The sequence below is a fragment of the Budorcas taxicolor genome, chromosome 4 (genome assembly GCF_023091745.1).
Source record: "Budorcas taxicolor isolate Tak-1 chromosome 4, Takin1.1, whole genome shotgun sequence".
Taxonomy (NCBI): Eukaryota; Metazoa; Chordata; class Mammalia; order Artiodactyla; family Bovidae; genus Budorcas; species Budorcas taxicolor.
Window position 1 is genome coordinate 106490000 of NC_068913.1, and position 15007 is coordinate 106505006.

At 42.3% G+C, this 15007-nt stretch overlaps 1 protein-coding gene across 6 annotated transcripts in view; it reads left to right on the forward strand.

The window, feature by feature from the left end:
* AGK (acylglycerol kinase) overlaps positions 1-14516 on the forward strand; it is a 95421-nt gene extending 80905 nt beyond the window's left edge. For 5 of the 6 annotated variants that reach the window (XM_052638795.1, XM_052638797.1, XM_052638796.1 and 2 more), the window contains 4 exons: positions 105-199; positions 9800-9870; positions 12037-12121; positions 13397-14516. In XM_052638795.1, coding sequence (XP_052494755.1) covers positions 105-199; positions 9800-9870; positions 12037-12121; positions 13397-13534 — 389 coding nt within the window. In that variant the 3' untranslated portion in view covers positions 13535-14516. The remainder of the gene's footprint in view (positions 1-104; positions 200-9799; positions 9871-12036; positions 12122-13396) is intronic. The other variant, XM_052638799.1, reaches the window with a different exon arrangement.
* The last annotated feature ends 491 nt before the right edge of the window (positions 14517-15007 follow it).

Genomic DNA, 15007 nt, shown 5'->3' on the forward strand with positions numbered 1-15007 from the left:
AGACGGGCTTGGGAGGCCATCTGAGCCGCTGGCAGCTGGCCGTGGGTGGCAGTGCTGAAATGTTCATGGGAGATAACTGACTTGTATCGGATGCATTCACACAGCCCTGCAAGAGGTGAACCCAGAGGTCTGGAAGGAAGTGCAGCTGTCCACCCTTGAGCTGTCCATCACAACCCGGAACAGTCAGCTTGACCTGGCAGTAAGTGTGCTTTTTTTTTTTAATTAGAAAAGCATTTTGGAAAAGTGACAAAGGCTACAGAAGCTGCACACTCTTCTAGTAACTTGATGTTTTTATTTTTACCCTGTGTGGGGAGAGAGGGGTCAGGAACAAGAGGATTCGGGACGCCTTTGAGGAATAATAGCATGGGAAGAAACAGCTGAGTGAAGTGCCTAAAAGCTTATGGGGCTCTGGTCAAGTATCTCTCACCAAGCTTTGTGCCTTGAGAGAACTAAGGGCAAAGGGCCTTTAGCAGTGGAGTTAGTCCACTCCTGTTTGTCACAGGAATCAAAAGTTGCAGAACTTTTACTTGAGTAAACATCTATTATTTTTGTGACTGTATTAAATATGTAGATTTAGATCTCCAGTGAAGAAACCTATATATACACACACACACACACATATCTATATTTACATATTATGTATGTGTGTATAAATATATACACACACAAATATGTATATTTACATATTTTGAGTCCAATCTATTGACATGGACTGTCCAATATAGTAGCCACTAGTCACAGGTAGCTGTTTAAATTAATTACAAAATAAAGCTTAAAACTCATTTCTCCTGCTACATGTCAAGTGCCATATGTGGCTAATAGCTACCATATTGGAAAGCACAAATATGAAATATTTCCACAGTGCAGAGAGTTCTCCTGGAGAGTGCTGATACAGACAATAACGCTAAAAAATATTCTGAGACAAATCAGAGGTTAGCAAACTGGTCTGCTACCTGTTTTGCTACAGCCTGCAAGCCAGGAATTGATTTTAAGTTTTTAAATGGTTGGAATAAAGTCAAAAAAGGAATTATATTTTGTGATAGGTGAAAAGTTATACGAACTCAAGTTTCAACCTCCATAAGTAAAGTTTTACTGGAACAGAGCTGTGTTCATCCATATCCGTGTGGTCTGCAGCCACTCTTGTGCTCCAGTGGCAGAGCTGAGTCATTGTGACAGAGACTGAATGGCCCAAAAGCCTACAGCATTTACTCTCTGACCATCCACAGCGAAGGTCTGCTGACCCCTGGTCTAGAGGAAACCTTAGTAGTTTATGTTCATGAAGATGCCAGCAGGAAGGTTACTCTTAACCATGGACCAATAATACTGTGTTTAGCTTTTAAGTAAATCAAAGTAGTATGTTCACAGTTGACCTGGTCAGTCTGAAAATTGGCACAAGGAATTGAATGTATGAATGTCGTATGGTGAGTGAGGGAGAGAGGTGCAGTGGGAAGTTTGATTCCAGTATTCAGAGCGAACAACTAATGCATGTCTGTTGTATAACATTTGGATCACATAGCTCTTTTCACCAAAAGGTTAAATGTAAAAAAGAAAAACAAAAAACTGATGAAAGTACTAGAGTAAAATCTTAAGTGATTATCAATATAAACTTGAGAGGACAAGACTCAACCTGGCACCTGAGGCAACAGTCAATATTGACGCATTTGTGTACTTCTAATAAAAAAGAAATAAAAGTTTTCATGAAAATTGGGAAAAATATTAGGAAGTGATAGACCCGGAATTAATAGCTTTCCTTTGTACTAAACTGTTATACTGATCAATAAGAGATGGGCAAAGGATTCATATAAACAACAGGCAGAGAACAAAAACAGAAATTCACAAAGGAAGTAAACATTAAAAAAAAATCGCTGATATTTACTACCTGATAAGCACTGTCCTAAGAATTTTATATAGTGTCAGTGCATGTATTCATCATAACTGTACTATCAGGTGGGTATAATGTCTATCTTAATTTCATAAGTAAAGAAAAAATGCTTTATATCAAAGAAATACAAATTAAAATCATAAATATCGAATGGCCGTAAATTAAAAATCATGCTAGTTTTCAGTGTGGGTAGGGAAATGGGCTGTCGGGTATTATTGGAGGGAAGAGACCTCGGAACACCCTTTCTCCATGGCATTGTGGCAGTATATATGAAGCATCTGAAATACAAGCATATCACTGGCCCTGTTAAGTATATTTCTAAAAATTTATCCATCAAAAATAATCAGATGATATATAAAGACAAGACAATCCCTTATTTCTTACATAATGGGATTCTGGAAATGTTGGTGAAAGTGAATGTATTAAGGTTAAAAAATACTCTGTTAAAAAGAAAGATAAGACTTCTAATTATGTATTTCCTTTATACCCAGTCTCTGATGATATGTACTTCCAGTGTTTTGTTCATGTTCTTTAACTTTGTTCTTGCTTTGATGATTGAATACCAGTGAATGGATCGAGTTCAGCAAGTAGGTGATTGTGGCTCGAGATTAGTTGCATTCAGAATGCCGAAAGCTTTTTATCTCTGTGCCAATTATAAAAGTATATGATTCTCTGCTGCTTATCTCTGGCAGCAGCGCATTCATTTTCTTTTATTCCAAAACCTCTTTGTAAAAATAAAAGCTAATGCAATAAAATATTCAAAGACAATGAAGCTGCCATGTAATAGCTCAAAATGTTCATTTATCATTAAAAAAAAAAATGTCCATTCAGAGTCTGAAAGAAGCTTTAGGGGTGTAGAATGTTTGAAAATTAGGATCTCTTGTAGAGCTGTGTTCACTGTATTTATCATTGCAAAATACATGAAACAAAACTAATCAGGCAACTGATTAAATAGATTTTGATGTGTTGCTCAGTCATGTCCAGCTCTGTGCAACCCCATGGATTGTAGCCCTCAGGCTTCTCTGTCCATGGAATTTGAATACTGGAGTGGGTTACTACTTCCTACTCCAACAGATTTTGGTACATGTATTTAAAATGTTCTCTACCAACATGGAAAGATGTTCGTTGTATATTTAAATGAAAACCAGGTAATATGATTTGCATCAAATGATTCCATATATATGTTCAAAAGAAATACTCCCACTTCTAATTGAGTTTTGTGAATGATAGAGTTCAGTTCAGTTCAGTCGCTCATTCGTGTCCGACTCTTTGCGACCCCATGAACCATAGCACGCCAGGCCTCCCTGTCCATCACCAACTCCTGGAGTCCACCCAAACCCATGTCCATCAAGTCGGCAATGCCATCCAACCATCTCATCCTCTGTCGTCCCCTTCTCCTCCTGCTCTCAATCGTTCCCAGCATCAGGGTCTTCGCAAATGAGTCAGCTCTTCACATCAGGTGGCCAAAGTATTGGAGTTTCAGCTTCAACATCAGTCTTTCCAGTGAACACCCAGGAAAGATCCCCTTTAGGATGGACTGGTTGGATCTCTTGCAGTCCAAGGGACTCAAGAGTCTTCTCTAACACCTCAGTTCAAAAGCATCAATTCTTTGGTGCTCAGCTTGCTTTATAGTCCAACTCTCACATCCATACATGACCACTGGAAAAACCATAGCCTTGACTAGACGGACCTTTGTTGGCAAGGTAATGTCTCTGCTTTTGAATATGCTGTCTAGGTTGGTCATAACTTGCCTTCCAAGGAGTAAGCATCTTTTAATTTCATGGCTGCAATCACCATCTGCAGTGATTTTGGAACCCAGAAAAATGAAGTCAGCCACTGTTTCCACTGTTTGCCCATCTATTTGCCATGAAGTGATAGAACTGGAGGCCATGATCTTCGTTTTCTGAATGTTGAGCTTTAAGCCAACTTTATCACTCTCCTCTTTCACCTTCATCAAGAGGCTTTTTAGTTCCTCTTCACTTTCTGTCATAAGGGTGGTGTCATCTGCATATCTGAGGTTATTGTTATTTCTCCCGGCAATCTTGATTCCAGCTTGTGCTTCCTCCAGCCCAGCATTTCTCATGATGTACTTTGCACATAAGTTAAATAAGCAGGGTGACAATATACAGCCTTGATGTACTCCTTTTCCTATTTGGAACCAGTCTGTTGTTCCATGTCCAGTTCTAACTGTTGCTTCCTGACCTGCCTACAGGTTTCTCAACAGGCAGGTCAGGGGATCTGGTATTCCCATCTCTTTCAGAATTTTCCACAGTTTATTGTGATCCACACAGTCATATTGTGATCCACACACTTTGGCATAGTCAATAAAGCAGAAATTGATGTTTTTCTGGAACTCTCTTGGTTTTGCAATGATCCATCGGATGTTGGCAATTTGATCTCTGGTTCCTCTGCCTTTTCTAAATCCAGTTTGAACATCTGGAATTTCATGGTTCACGTATTACTGAAGCCTGGCTTGGAGAATTTTAAGCATTACTTTACTAGCGTATGAGATGAGTGCAGTTGTGCGGTAGTTTGAGCATTCTTTGGCATTGCCTTTCTTTGGGATTGGAATGGAAACTCACCTTTTCTAGTTCTGTGGTCACTGCTGAGTTTTCCAAATTGGCTGGCATATTGAGTGCAGCACTTTCACAGCATCATCTTTTAGGATTTGAAATAGCTCAACTGGAACTAGCTTTGTTCGTAGTGATGCATCCTAGGCCCACTTGACTTCACATTCCAGTATGTCTAGCTCTAGGTGAGTGATCACACCGTTGTGAATATCTGGGTCATGAAGATCTTTTTTGTACAGTTCTTCTGTGTATTCTTGCCACCTCTTCTTAATATCTTCTGCTTCTTTTAGGTCCATACCATTTCTGTCCTTTATCGATCCCATCTTTGCATGAAATATTCCCTTGGTATCTCTGATTTTCTTGAAGAGATCTCTAGTCTTTCCCATTCTGTTGTTTTCCTCTATTTCTTTGCATTGATCGCTGAAGAAGCCTTCCTTATCTCTTCTTGCTATTCTTTGGAACTCTGCATTCAGATGCTTATATCTTTCCTTTTCTCCTTTGCTTTTTGCTTCCCTTCTTTTCACAGCTATTTGTAAGGCCTCCTCAGACAGCTATTTTGCTTTTTTGCATTTCTTTTTCTTGGGGATGGTCTTGATCCCTGTCTCCTGTACAATGTCATGAACCTCCATCCATAGTTCATCAGGCACTCTGTCTATCAGATCTAGTCCCTTAAATCTATTTCTCACTTCCACTGTATAGTCATACAGTGGTTTAGTGGTCTAGTGGTTTTCCCTACTTTCTTCAATTTGAGTCTGAATTTGGCAATAAGGAGTTCATGATCTGAGCCACAGTCAGCTCCCGGTCTTGTTTTTGCTGACTGTATAGAGCTTCTCCATCTTTGGCTGCAAAGAATATAATCAGGCTAATTTCGGTGTTGACCATCTGGTGATGTCCATGTGTAGAGTCTTCTCTTGTGTTGTTGGAAGAGGGTGTTTGCTATGACCAGTGCATTCTCTTGGCAGAACTCTATTAGCCTTTGCCCTGCCTCATTCTGTACTCCAGGGCCAAATTTGCCTGTTATTCCAGGTGTTTCTTGACTTCCTACTTTTGCATTCCAGTCCCCTATAATGAAAAGGACATCTTTTTTGGGTATTAGCTCTAGAAAGTCTTTTAGGTCTTTATAGAACTGTTCAACTTAAGCTTCTTCAGCGTTACTGGTCAGGGCATAGACTTGGATTACCATGATATTGAATAGTTTGCCTTGGAAACGAACATCAGAGGTAAGGAGCAGCAGCTGTGCTTTGCTGGAGCAGCTGTGAAGAGATACCCCACGTCTAAGGTAAGAGAAACCCAAGTAAGACGGTAGGCACTGAGAGAGGGGATCAGAAGGCAGACAGACTGAAACTACAATCACAGACAACTGGCCAATCTGATCACACGGGCCACAGCCTTATCTAACTCATGAAACTAAGCCATGCCGTGTGGTGCCACCCAAGATGGGCGGGTCATGGTGGAGAGGTCTGACAGAATGTGGTCTACTGGAGAAGGGAATGGCAAACCACTTCAGTATTCTTGTCTTGAGAACCCCATGAACAGTATGAAAAGGCAAAAAGATAGGACACAAAGATGAACTCCCCGGGTCAGTAGGTCCCCAATATGCTACTGGAGATCAGTGGAGAAATAATTCCAGGAAGAATGAAGGGATGGAGCCAAAGCAAAAACAACACTCAGTTGTGAATGGGACTGGTGATGGAAGCAGGGTTCAATGCTGTAAAGAACAATATTGCATAGGTACCTGGAATGTCAGGTCCATGAATCAAGGCAAATTGGAAGTGGTCAAACAGGAGATGGCAAGAATGAACGTCGACATTCTAGGAATCAGCAAACTAAAATGGACTGGAATGGGTGAATTTAACTCAGATGACCATTATATCTACTACTGTGGGCAGGAATCCCTTAGAAGAAATGGAGTAGCCATCATAGTCAACAAAAGAGTCCAAAATGCAGTACTTGGATGCAATTGCAAAAACGACAGAATGATCTCTGTTAGTTTCCAAGGCAAACCATTCAATGTCACGGTAATGATAGAGGGTGAAGCTCTAATTTTGTCTTCCTTCCATGTAGAAAGCCAGTTGTCCAAGCATCATTTATTGAAATGTGCCCCACCCCTCCCCCTCTCCCACTGATCTGCAGTAAACCTGTCATACATTAAGAATTTGTATACATGGAGGTGTTCCTAAGTCTACTCTGTTGCTTTATTTTTCTGTATTTGTACTAGTACTATGCTTGTCTTAATTATTAGTTTTAGAGTAAGTCCCTCTGTTTTTCTTCTTAAAGGGTTTCTTGGCTATTCTTGGCTCTTTGACTTCAGTAAATCTCTTAGAATGTTTGTTCTGCATAAATATGTTATAAAATCGATCAGGATTCCATTGAACCTGTAGATCAATTTGAGGAGAAATGACATTTTCTACAACATTGACTCTTCTGTTACATAAACATGGCATATCTCTTCATTTATTTAAGCTTTTAATGTCTTTCAGTGAAGTTTTATAGTTTTCTTTAACATTTTGTCTTGCTGAGTAGATTCCTGGTTATCTTAATTTTTGACATTGTTGTAAATAGTGTCTTTTAAAATGTCATTTTTTAAACTGATTTAGTAGATGGTCATGTAACTGATTTTTTTATATTGATGCTGTACCAGCAACCTACAATTCTTATCATGTTTATGGATTCCTTTAGATTTTCAATAGATTCAGTCATGCCAACTGCAGATGGTGCAGTGGATATGATTTTTTTCCTTTCAAATGCTTAACCTTATAACCTTTTGCCTTGTCACACTGGCTGGGACCTCAGTACTGGGTTGAAGAGAAGCAGTATCGGCAGGAGTCCTTGTCTCATTCCTGATTTAGAGAAAAAGGCTTTACTGCTTCATTCTTTAATTTGAGCGGTTTTTTTTTTAATAGATAGCCTTTATCAGATTAAGGAAGTTCCCTTCCATTCCTATCCTAGTTTGCCAAGAGTTTTTATCATGAGTGGTTATATAATTTTATCAAGTACCTTTTCAGCCACTACTGAGATAAGGCTTTCTCACTGAATCTGTCGTATTACAACACATTGATTTCCACACTTGCACACTTTACAGAAGTCAACTCCTAGACTCGTATATATATCCACTTACCCCTTTTGATATCTCATATACATGTCGGTCTTGGCATGTCCTGAGCTCCTGATCTTCCCTCCCACCCCTTGAAAATTGCCTTATTCTCACTCTTTCCTCCAGTACAACTGGTTGTAATTCCATTCTTTTAGCTGTTCAGGCCAAACATCTTGGATACTCCTTGTCCACACCCGAAACCTCTGAGGAAATCCTAGTGGCTGCACCTTCTGTTAATGAATATTGCCAGCACGTCACAGTCTCCCCTGCCAACTGTTCCAAGCCAGGGTCGTATTTTAGCCCAATTATTACAATAGGTTCCTAAGTGGTCTCCCTGCCCCTTTCGCTCTCCTGTAAACACAGTATCCAGAGAGATCCTTTAAAAAAACAGGCACATCCTATTTCTCTGCCTGAGACCTTCCAGTGGCTTTTTGCTGCACTCAGCCTAATGGCCAGCTTCCTTGCGGGCTGTCCAGTGTCTGTCCTCCCTGATCTCCCCTCCTCCTGGCTCCTTTCCCCTCTCTGCTCCAGCCGTGCCAGCTCCGTGCTGTTGTCTCCCATGTCAGACCTGCTCCCACCAGAGGCCCCTGCCCTGCCAGTATCCTTTGTGTGGATTGCGCGTCCCTAGACCAGTGGTTCTCAAAATGTGGGCCTTAGATCAGCAGCAGTAGCATCGCTTGGGACCTTTTAACAATGAAGGTTCTTGGGACCCACCCCAGATCTATTGGACTGTAAGCTCTGAGAATGGGGCTGAGTCTGAATTTAACAGCCACCCTGGTGACGGTTCTTAAAGCTTGCCCTGGGTTTCCACAGTTCCTATACCTTCTTCAGGTGTCTGCTTAGAGGTTACCTCGTCAATGAGGCATACCTGGACTCCTCTTTAAAAATGCCACCAACATCACCTTTTATCTCACTTTTATAATGTACTCATAATATTTCTAATATACTCTATACCATTTATGCTAATATGCATACTCTCCAGCTTACTATTTTTATACTGGTATACTCTAGCATACTTCTAATATCTGTGATCATTTATTACTTTATTATGGTTGTGTTTTGTTCATCCTTTTCACTGTCTCTGGTAGAATGTAGGTTCTTTGTAGGCAGAAATGTTCATGTTTCTTGTTCATTAAGGGGACCCTAGCACTTAGAAAAGTTCATGGTACAAAGATGACAATAAGTCGTTTAGTAAGAGATGACTTTAGAGCAGTTATCCCTCTGTGCTTTGTAATTCCTGGTTGAGATGTGAAGTTGTGGTTTGGTTGAGCCCTTTAATCTTGGGCAAAGGCTGACAGCTTGCAGAGACCTGGGGATGACTCTGGGGCTATGAATTTTGAACCTTTCCAAAAAGAACAAAATTCTATTTGAAGCAGACCCAGAAGGATTGGGATTGATTTATAGAGGGCCAGATTGTATTGTTCACTACCAACTGGTAGTAAATTTCAGGGGTGGCCAAAGAAATAAGGCTGTTTTTTAATAGCCATTTCCTTGTAGCTTAGTTCTTCCAGAACATTCTGTGGTTGGGAATGCAGTGTTTTAAAAACATTTGTTGTTGTTTGGTCACTGAGTCATGTCCCACTCTTTTTGCGACCGCTTGGACTGGAGCCTGCCAGGCTCCTCTGTCCATGGGATTTCGCAGGCAAGAATACTGGAGAGGGTTGCCATTTGCTCCTTCAGGGGATCTTCGAACCCAGTGATCGAACCCACAACTCCTGCATTAAAAACACTTCCATTCCATGGCATAAATGGATTGCTGTTCTTCAACTCTGGTCACTCACTAAGTCTGCATGTAGAGAGTTAAAAAAGAAGAAAATCCAGATACTTCTGCACACCAAGAAGCCAACCAAGCTGGTGTGGTGTGATGCTGACAAACAGTGAGGATGGAGACTTGCTGGGAGAGAGGCTTGCCAGGGAGGGAACCCTCGAGACTGTAACAATTGTGATTATCAGCAAGCAACAGAACTTGACCAACCTCCAAACCTGAGTTTTTACCTAGCTTATGTATATAGCGTAAAAAAAAAAAAAAGCAAACAATGGAGACGAATTTTATGGTATGTAAATTATGCTTCAATAAAGGTCTTAATGTAAAAAGGAAGAAAAAGGACTGAAAATATACTCAGGATTAAGTCATTCAAAGTCAAGTCCCTTCTGTAATACACAGCTCCAACCACAACCCTCCAAGGCTAAGAGGGCAACAGGGTCCATAGGCCAAAATTCAGAGCATTAACATTAGTTTTCCTAACTTTTCAGAGCAAAGAAGACTTTATGAACATCTGCATGGAACCCAACACCATCAGCAAAGGAGACTTCATCACTATAGGGTAAGTGGACTGGGGTTTGTAGGCAGGGAGGCTTTAAGTGGCTTGTATTTTCAGACTTTACCAATCCGAGCACCCACGAAGTCCAAGCAGAGATCTCACTGGAGACTTGCGTGGTTTGGGAGCTGCAGCACCCTTTTGTTTTTTGGGTTGGCACGCGGAGTGCATGTCTCCTAGTCTGGCCTTCCCCTTGCATTTTGGGAAGATCAGAGTTTGGGAGCTGTCTTGGTCTTTTGACTGAAATGATAGGAGTCAGTGTTGCATGGTATCCTGCCCAGAATTTTGGCCTCGGGGTCAGAACTACTGGATACAAACCTTGACTTTGCCACTCACTGGCCTCATGGTCCTTTACCGTCCCTGAATCCTGGAGTGGAACAACATAATTGCTTCTCTCTCTCAGGGTTGTTTTTGAGTCTCATATGGGGGACTGTGTGGGCAAAGTCTTTCATCAGCATGAAGTACCATCAGTTACCATTCATGTCAGCTCACCTTGCCTCTTCCCAGGGCATTAATGAAAAGGTATTGAGTATCTTGGACATTTTCCAGACTTTTTTCCCTTTTCCACTACAAAATACCCTCCCAAGTCCTGTCGTGATTTGTTAAGCCGTACCTCTGCCGGAGTTTTATTGGTTAAGGATGCTCTCAGCCTTCCGCCAGACTTCAGAGCAACTGAGAAGGCTGTGTGTTACCATGCCAACTGGAATCTGCTCCATTTGTTTCTGAACTCTGTCTCAGAGCTCCCTCTCGCGCCCACGTGAGGGTTAGACATTGCTGCTGCAGCGGCTGGGTCTCCATGGCTACCTCATTCTCTGTGCCAGCACCAGCAGCACAATGTCTTTGCTCAGTTTGTGGTGTTCTCGCCTTGGGTACCAATTCTTCAGATGCTGAATAGCTGCTTCTGCAGCCTTTGATTTACTTGCTGTAACTATAGTAAAAGGGAGAAAGGGAAAAGTCTTTCTTCTCCTACGAAGGGTCCAGAAGCTACACAGTGTCCCACAAGCCTGTGGGACCAGCTATTTTCGAATCTCCTTCATAATGCTGACATCCAAAACCAGAAGGAAAAGCTGATGATACTGCTTAAATTAGACGAAGTCATCATGGTGCACATGGTCCCTGTCGTCATCTGCAGCAGCAGCAGTAACAGGTTCTTTTTGGTCTCTACGCGAAGGGAAATCAAGTCATGTCAGCTTCCTCTGAGTATCTGATTAGAACACTGTAAAGTTGCTTTAGAAAACCGATGATGTTTAATCGAAAGAATTGCTATTGTTAATTAATGATAAAGTGAAGTGAAAGTCCCTCAGTCGTGTCTGACTCTTTGCCACCCCATGGCCTATACAGTCCATGGAATTCTTCAGGCCAGAATACTGGAGTAGGTAGCCTTTCCCTTCTCCAGGGGACCTTCCCAACCCAGGGTTTGAACCCAGGTCGCCCGCATTGCAGGTGGATTCTTTACCAGCTGAGCCAGCAGGGAAGCCCAAGAATACTGGAGTGGGTAGCCTATCTGTTCTCTAGCAATTAGTGATAAAGATGGACTAATTTTCTTAGATTTCGCTTTTACCCATTTCCCACTGACTCTGACTAGCTTCAGGGTGTATATACATGAGGGGGGGTGTGTGTGTGTGTAGAGAGAGGCTAACAGTTTTATTCCAAAGCCATGTAGTCAAGGTCAAGATGCAGTATTCTAAGTAGACTGTTCATATCAATACGGAGAATCATACAAAAACTGCTAAGGTTGGTTGTTCATATAAATCCATCTAGTTTAAATTAAAATAAATTTTCTCTTGCAAGTAATAGACTCACAAGAAGTACCAAATATCAAAAGTTTAGTACTTTTTTCTAAAGTATTTCATTTCATTCCAGTTTTTAAACTTGGGATTTTTAAATAGCCCAAGAATTAGGTATACATGGAACTACTTAAAGATCAGTTGAGAGAAAAGTCAGTCTTCATGTACAGTTCTCTGCAATAAATAAACCTTCTCAATCTAGAATGTATCTCAACACTAAGCAAGAAGCACTGGGGGAAAAATTATTCACAGAACCCCATGGTTCAAGAGACCGTGAGTCCATGTATTTGACTTTACCCAAAGACGTGCAGAACTTGCTTTGTTCTGGCAGTTGAATGCAGTTGTGAGTACTGGTTTCCAAGGTTGCTTTTTCCTGTACCAACAGAAGTAAAAAGGTGAGAGACCCCAAGCTGCATGTTGAGGGCACCGAGTGTCTCCAAGCCAGCCGCTGCACTCTGCTGCTTCCAGAGGTGAGCAGGGGAGAGCTGCCCCATAGCTTCTGGTCTTTTCCTCTTTGGTCTTCCTTTCTGGTTTTTTCTCCCTCCTTCCTATTAACAGACCCTTCCTTAGGTACCTCATACATGCTGAGTGCTGTGCCAGGCTCTGGGTTATTTTAAGGGAGACCTGAAAAGATGGCAGAAAAGCCCCTTCTGAGTCACAAGTTTAGAGTTTGGCTCCTGAAGACTTCCAGTGTTGTCAAGCCAAGGTTCTGTAAAATGATCCTTCAGTCTCCTGAGCTTTTATTTTTCTGAATGTAAATTATGCAAATGGTTACTGTAACAACCCACAGAATTCTCCAGTTTGCAAACGTTCATAGTGAATTCTAGCTTCACATTGAAAAAAAAACAACGATCTGGAAGCGTTTTCAGGATGGCAGTAAATTTTTCTGTACTGGGAAATGCCAAGCCATGTGGAATAACCTATAAGTGGGGAAGAAAAGTTACTACAGATGGCCTCTGAAGACTTGGATGTTAAACTAAGGTGGTCAAAAAGGAGTGTAGGTAAAACAGAAGGTGTTCCCACAGTGGCTGGTACCATGGTTTCAACACAGCAAATGTTGAATTAAACACATGAGTTATGGAAGGGTTTTCTAGAATTTGTAATATTAATGGCGCTATACCTTAGGTGTAAAGGTAAGCGAGTCCTAAAGAACATCCAAGAAAATAACCAAGTGGCTGTAATGGCTTTCCTAAGAGAACTGGCTGTGTTGCTCACTTCTTTTGGGCAAGATAAGACTGAGAAGGACATACACATCTTATGTGAATTCCTTAAAGATATGACAGGACCCCCTCTCCCAAAATCCTCTGGGAGGAGGCAGAGGCCACTTAAACCTTTTTCATGGTGGTGAAGTGAGGTGAAAGTTGCTCAGTCGTGTCCGACTCTGCGACCCCATGGACTGTACAGTCCATGGAATTCTCCAGGTCAGAATACTGGAGCGGGTAGCCTTTCCCTTCTCCAGGGGCTCTTCCCAACCCAGGGATTGAACCCAGGTCTCCTGCATTGCAGGCGGATTCTTTACCAACCCAGCTATGAGGGAAGCCCCCCTATTTCCAAAACCAGCCCTGTGTCTGACACAGGCCCTGCAATCTCTTTTTAAAGAACATTAAGCTAAATCCTCGGAGAGGTTGCGGTTTTCCCTAACAACCTGCCCAGATGCTCAGAGCGATGACGAATCCCAGCCAGCTGTGGGCACGAGCTGTTCTGAGAGGCCTCTTCCCCCGCGCTTCCACCCCTCCTCCACACAGGGCACAGGGGGCGCCTTCAGCATCGACAGTGAGGAGTACGAAGCGATGCCCGTGGAGGTGAAGCTGCTCCCCAGGAAACTGCAGTTCTTCTGTGACCCTCGCAAGAGGGAGCAGCTGCTGCAGAGCCCGGCCCAGTGAGCGGGCGGTAGGTGGGCGCCCGAGACTGCACTTTAGGCCACCCTGGGACCAAAAGGGAACCGAGGCCTCCCCTGTCCCTCGCTGTGTTGTCAGAGGACCCCCAAGGGCCGGTTCACGGCAAGTAGCACCCCTCCCACCCCCCAACCCCCGTCCCCCTCTCAGTGCTTCCCTTCCCAGCAGCGCATGCTCGACTCCGCTGTGATGGCCCGGTCCCCCGTGAAGACCGCTTTTCCTAAGACTAGTTCCAGGAAATCCCCACCCGCAGTGGCCAGAGAAGGGCTCGACCTCAACAGCGCCCCCTAGTGGGGAGCAGGCTCCTCCTCTGCGCTGGGTCCCGCGGCCGCCCTGGGGCCAGGGAAGCAAGCCACCTGCTTTCCCGCCGCTCTGCCTGTCCCAGGCCCTTCCGCCGGTGCTGCGACTTGGTGAGCTCCGACTCCGCTTCTTTCAGTTTACTCTGCCCAAGCAACACATAGGGAGAGGTGTGTCCCTCTTCAGCCATGGCTGAAATACTGTCAAATACTCTATTCTCCCGCCTCCACCCCACAGTCCTCCTTCTGAAATGTCGGTTTGCCCGAGAACCACCTAGGGTGCCAGTTGAAAATTGACTTAGTTGGGGGTCCAACCCGAATTTAGTAACTCGGTCTGGAGGGCGGAGCCCAGGAATCTGCACTTCTTAAAAGGCGGGCCACCGTCCCCGGGTGGTTCTACTAGGAGAGGTCCCCCGAACTGAATGGGACGGTCTTGTAAAGCAGCGGTCCACACACACTGTTATTCTGCGCATGTACGTCCTAAAAGTATTTTGAAAAATCATGCAACCCTCCGCAGTTTTAAATTGACAGCTAAAAATTTTCATGGGTAGTTGCCAAAGTACATACTTTCTAGTGTCATGTAAATATTGATATTTTAAAATAAAACTGTTACATCGCTCTTTTAAACATTTTCAGTGTAATTGAGATAGATAGCAATTTGACACTCATCAACCATTTACAAAAATAAACTAGTAAGCTGTTTAGTCATTGAAAAATGCCGATTTTTCTTATATGTGTATTTCCATACCACTTTCTGCAAAGAATGCTATCATAATGTAATGTTTTTATGCTTGAAATTTTTTTTATTGGAACTATCTTCTTGCCAACAAAAAATATAAATGGAAATAACTTTTTTAGTTCAAGTGTCAATTAACTCAAAAGAGAATAAATGTTATAAATTATTGAAATACAATTGATATAAATTTTTGAAAATTAAAAATTAACATTTTATTAGAATGCTCTTTATTCTGAGTTGATTTATTGAAAAACACTTATTTAACTCGTTTTTGTATTTTTATTTTATATAGTAGTAGTGTTGATTACAGTGTTGTTTCAGGTATATAGCAAAGTGATTTATGCAGATATGTGTATCTATTTTGTTTCAATTCTTTTTCCATTAGGTTATTACAGAGTGTTGAATAGAGTTCCCAACCAACATTAGGTC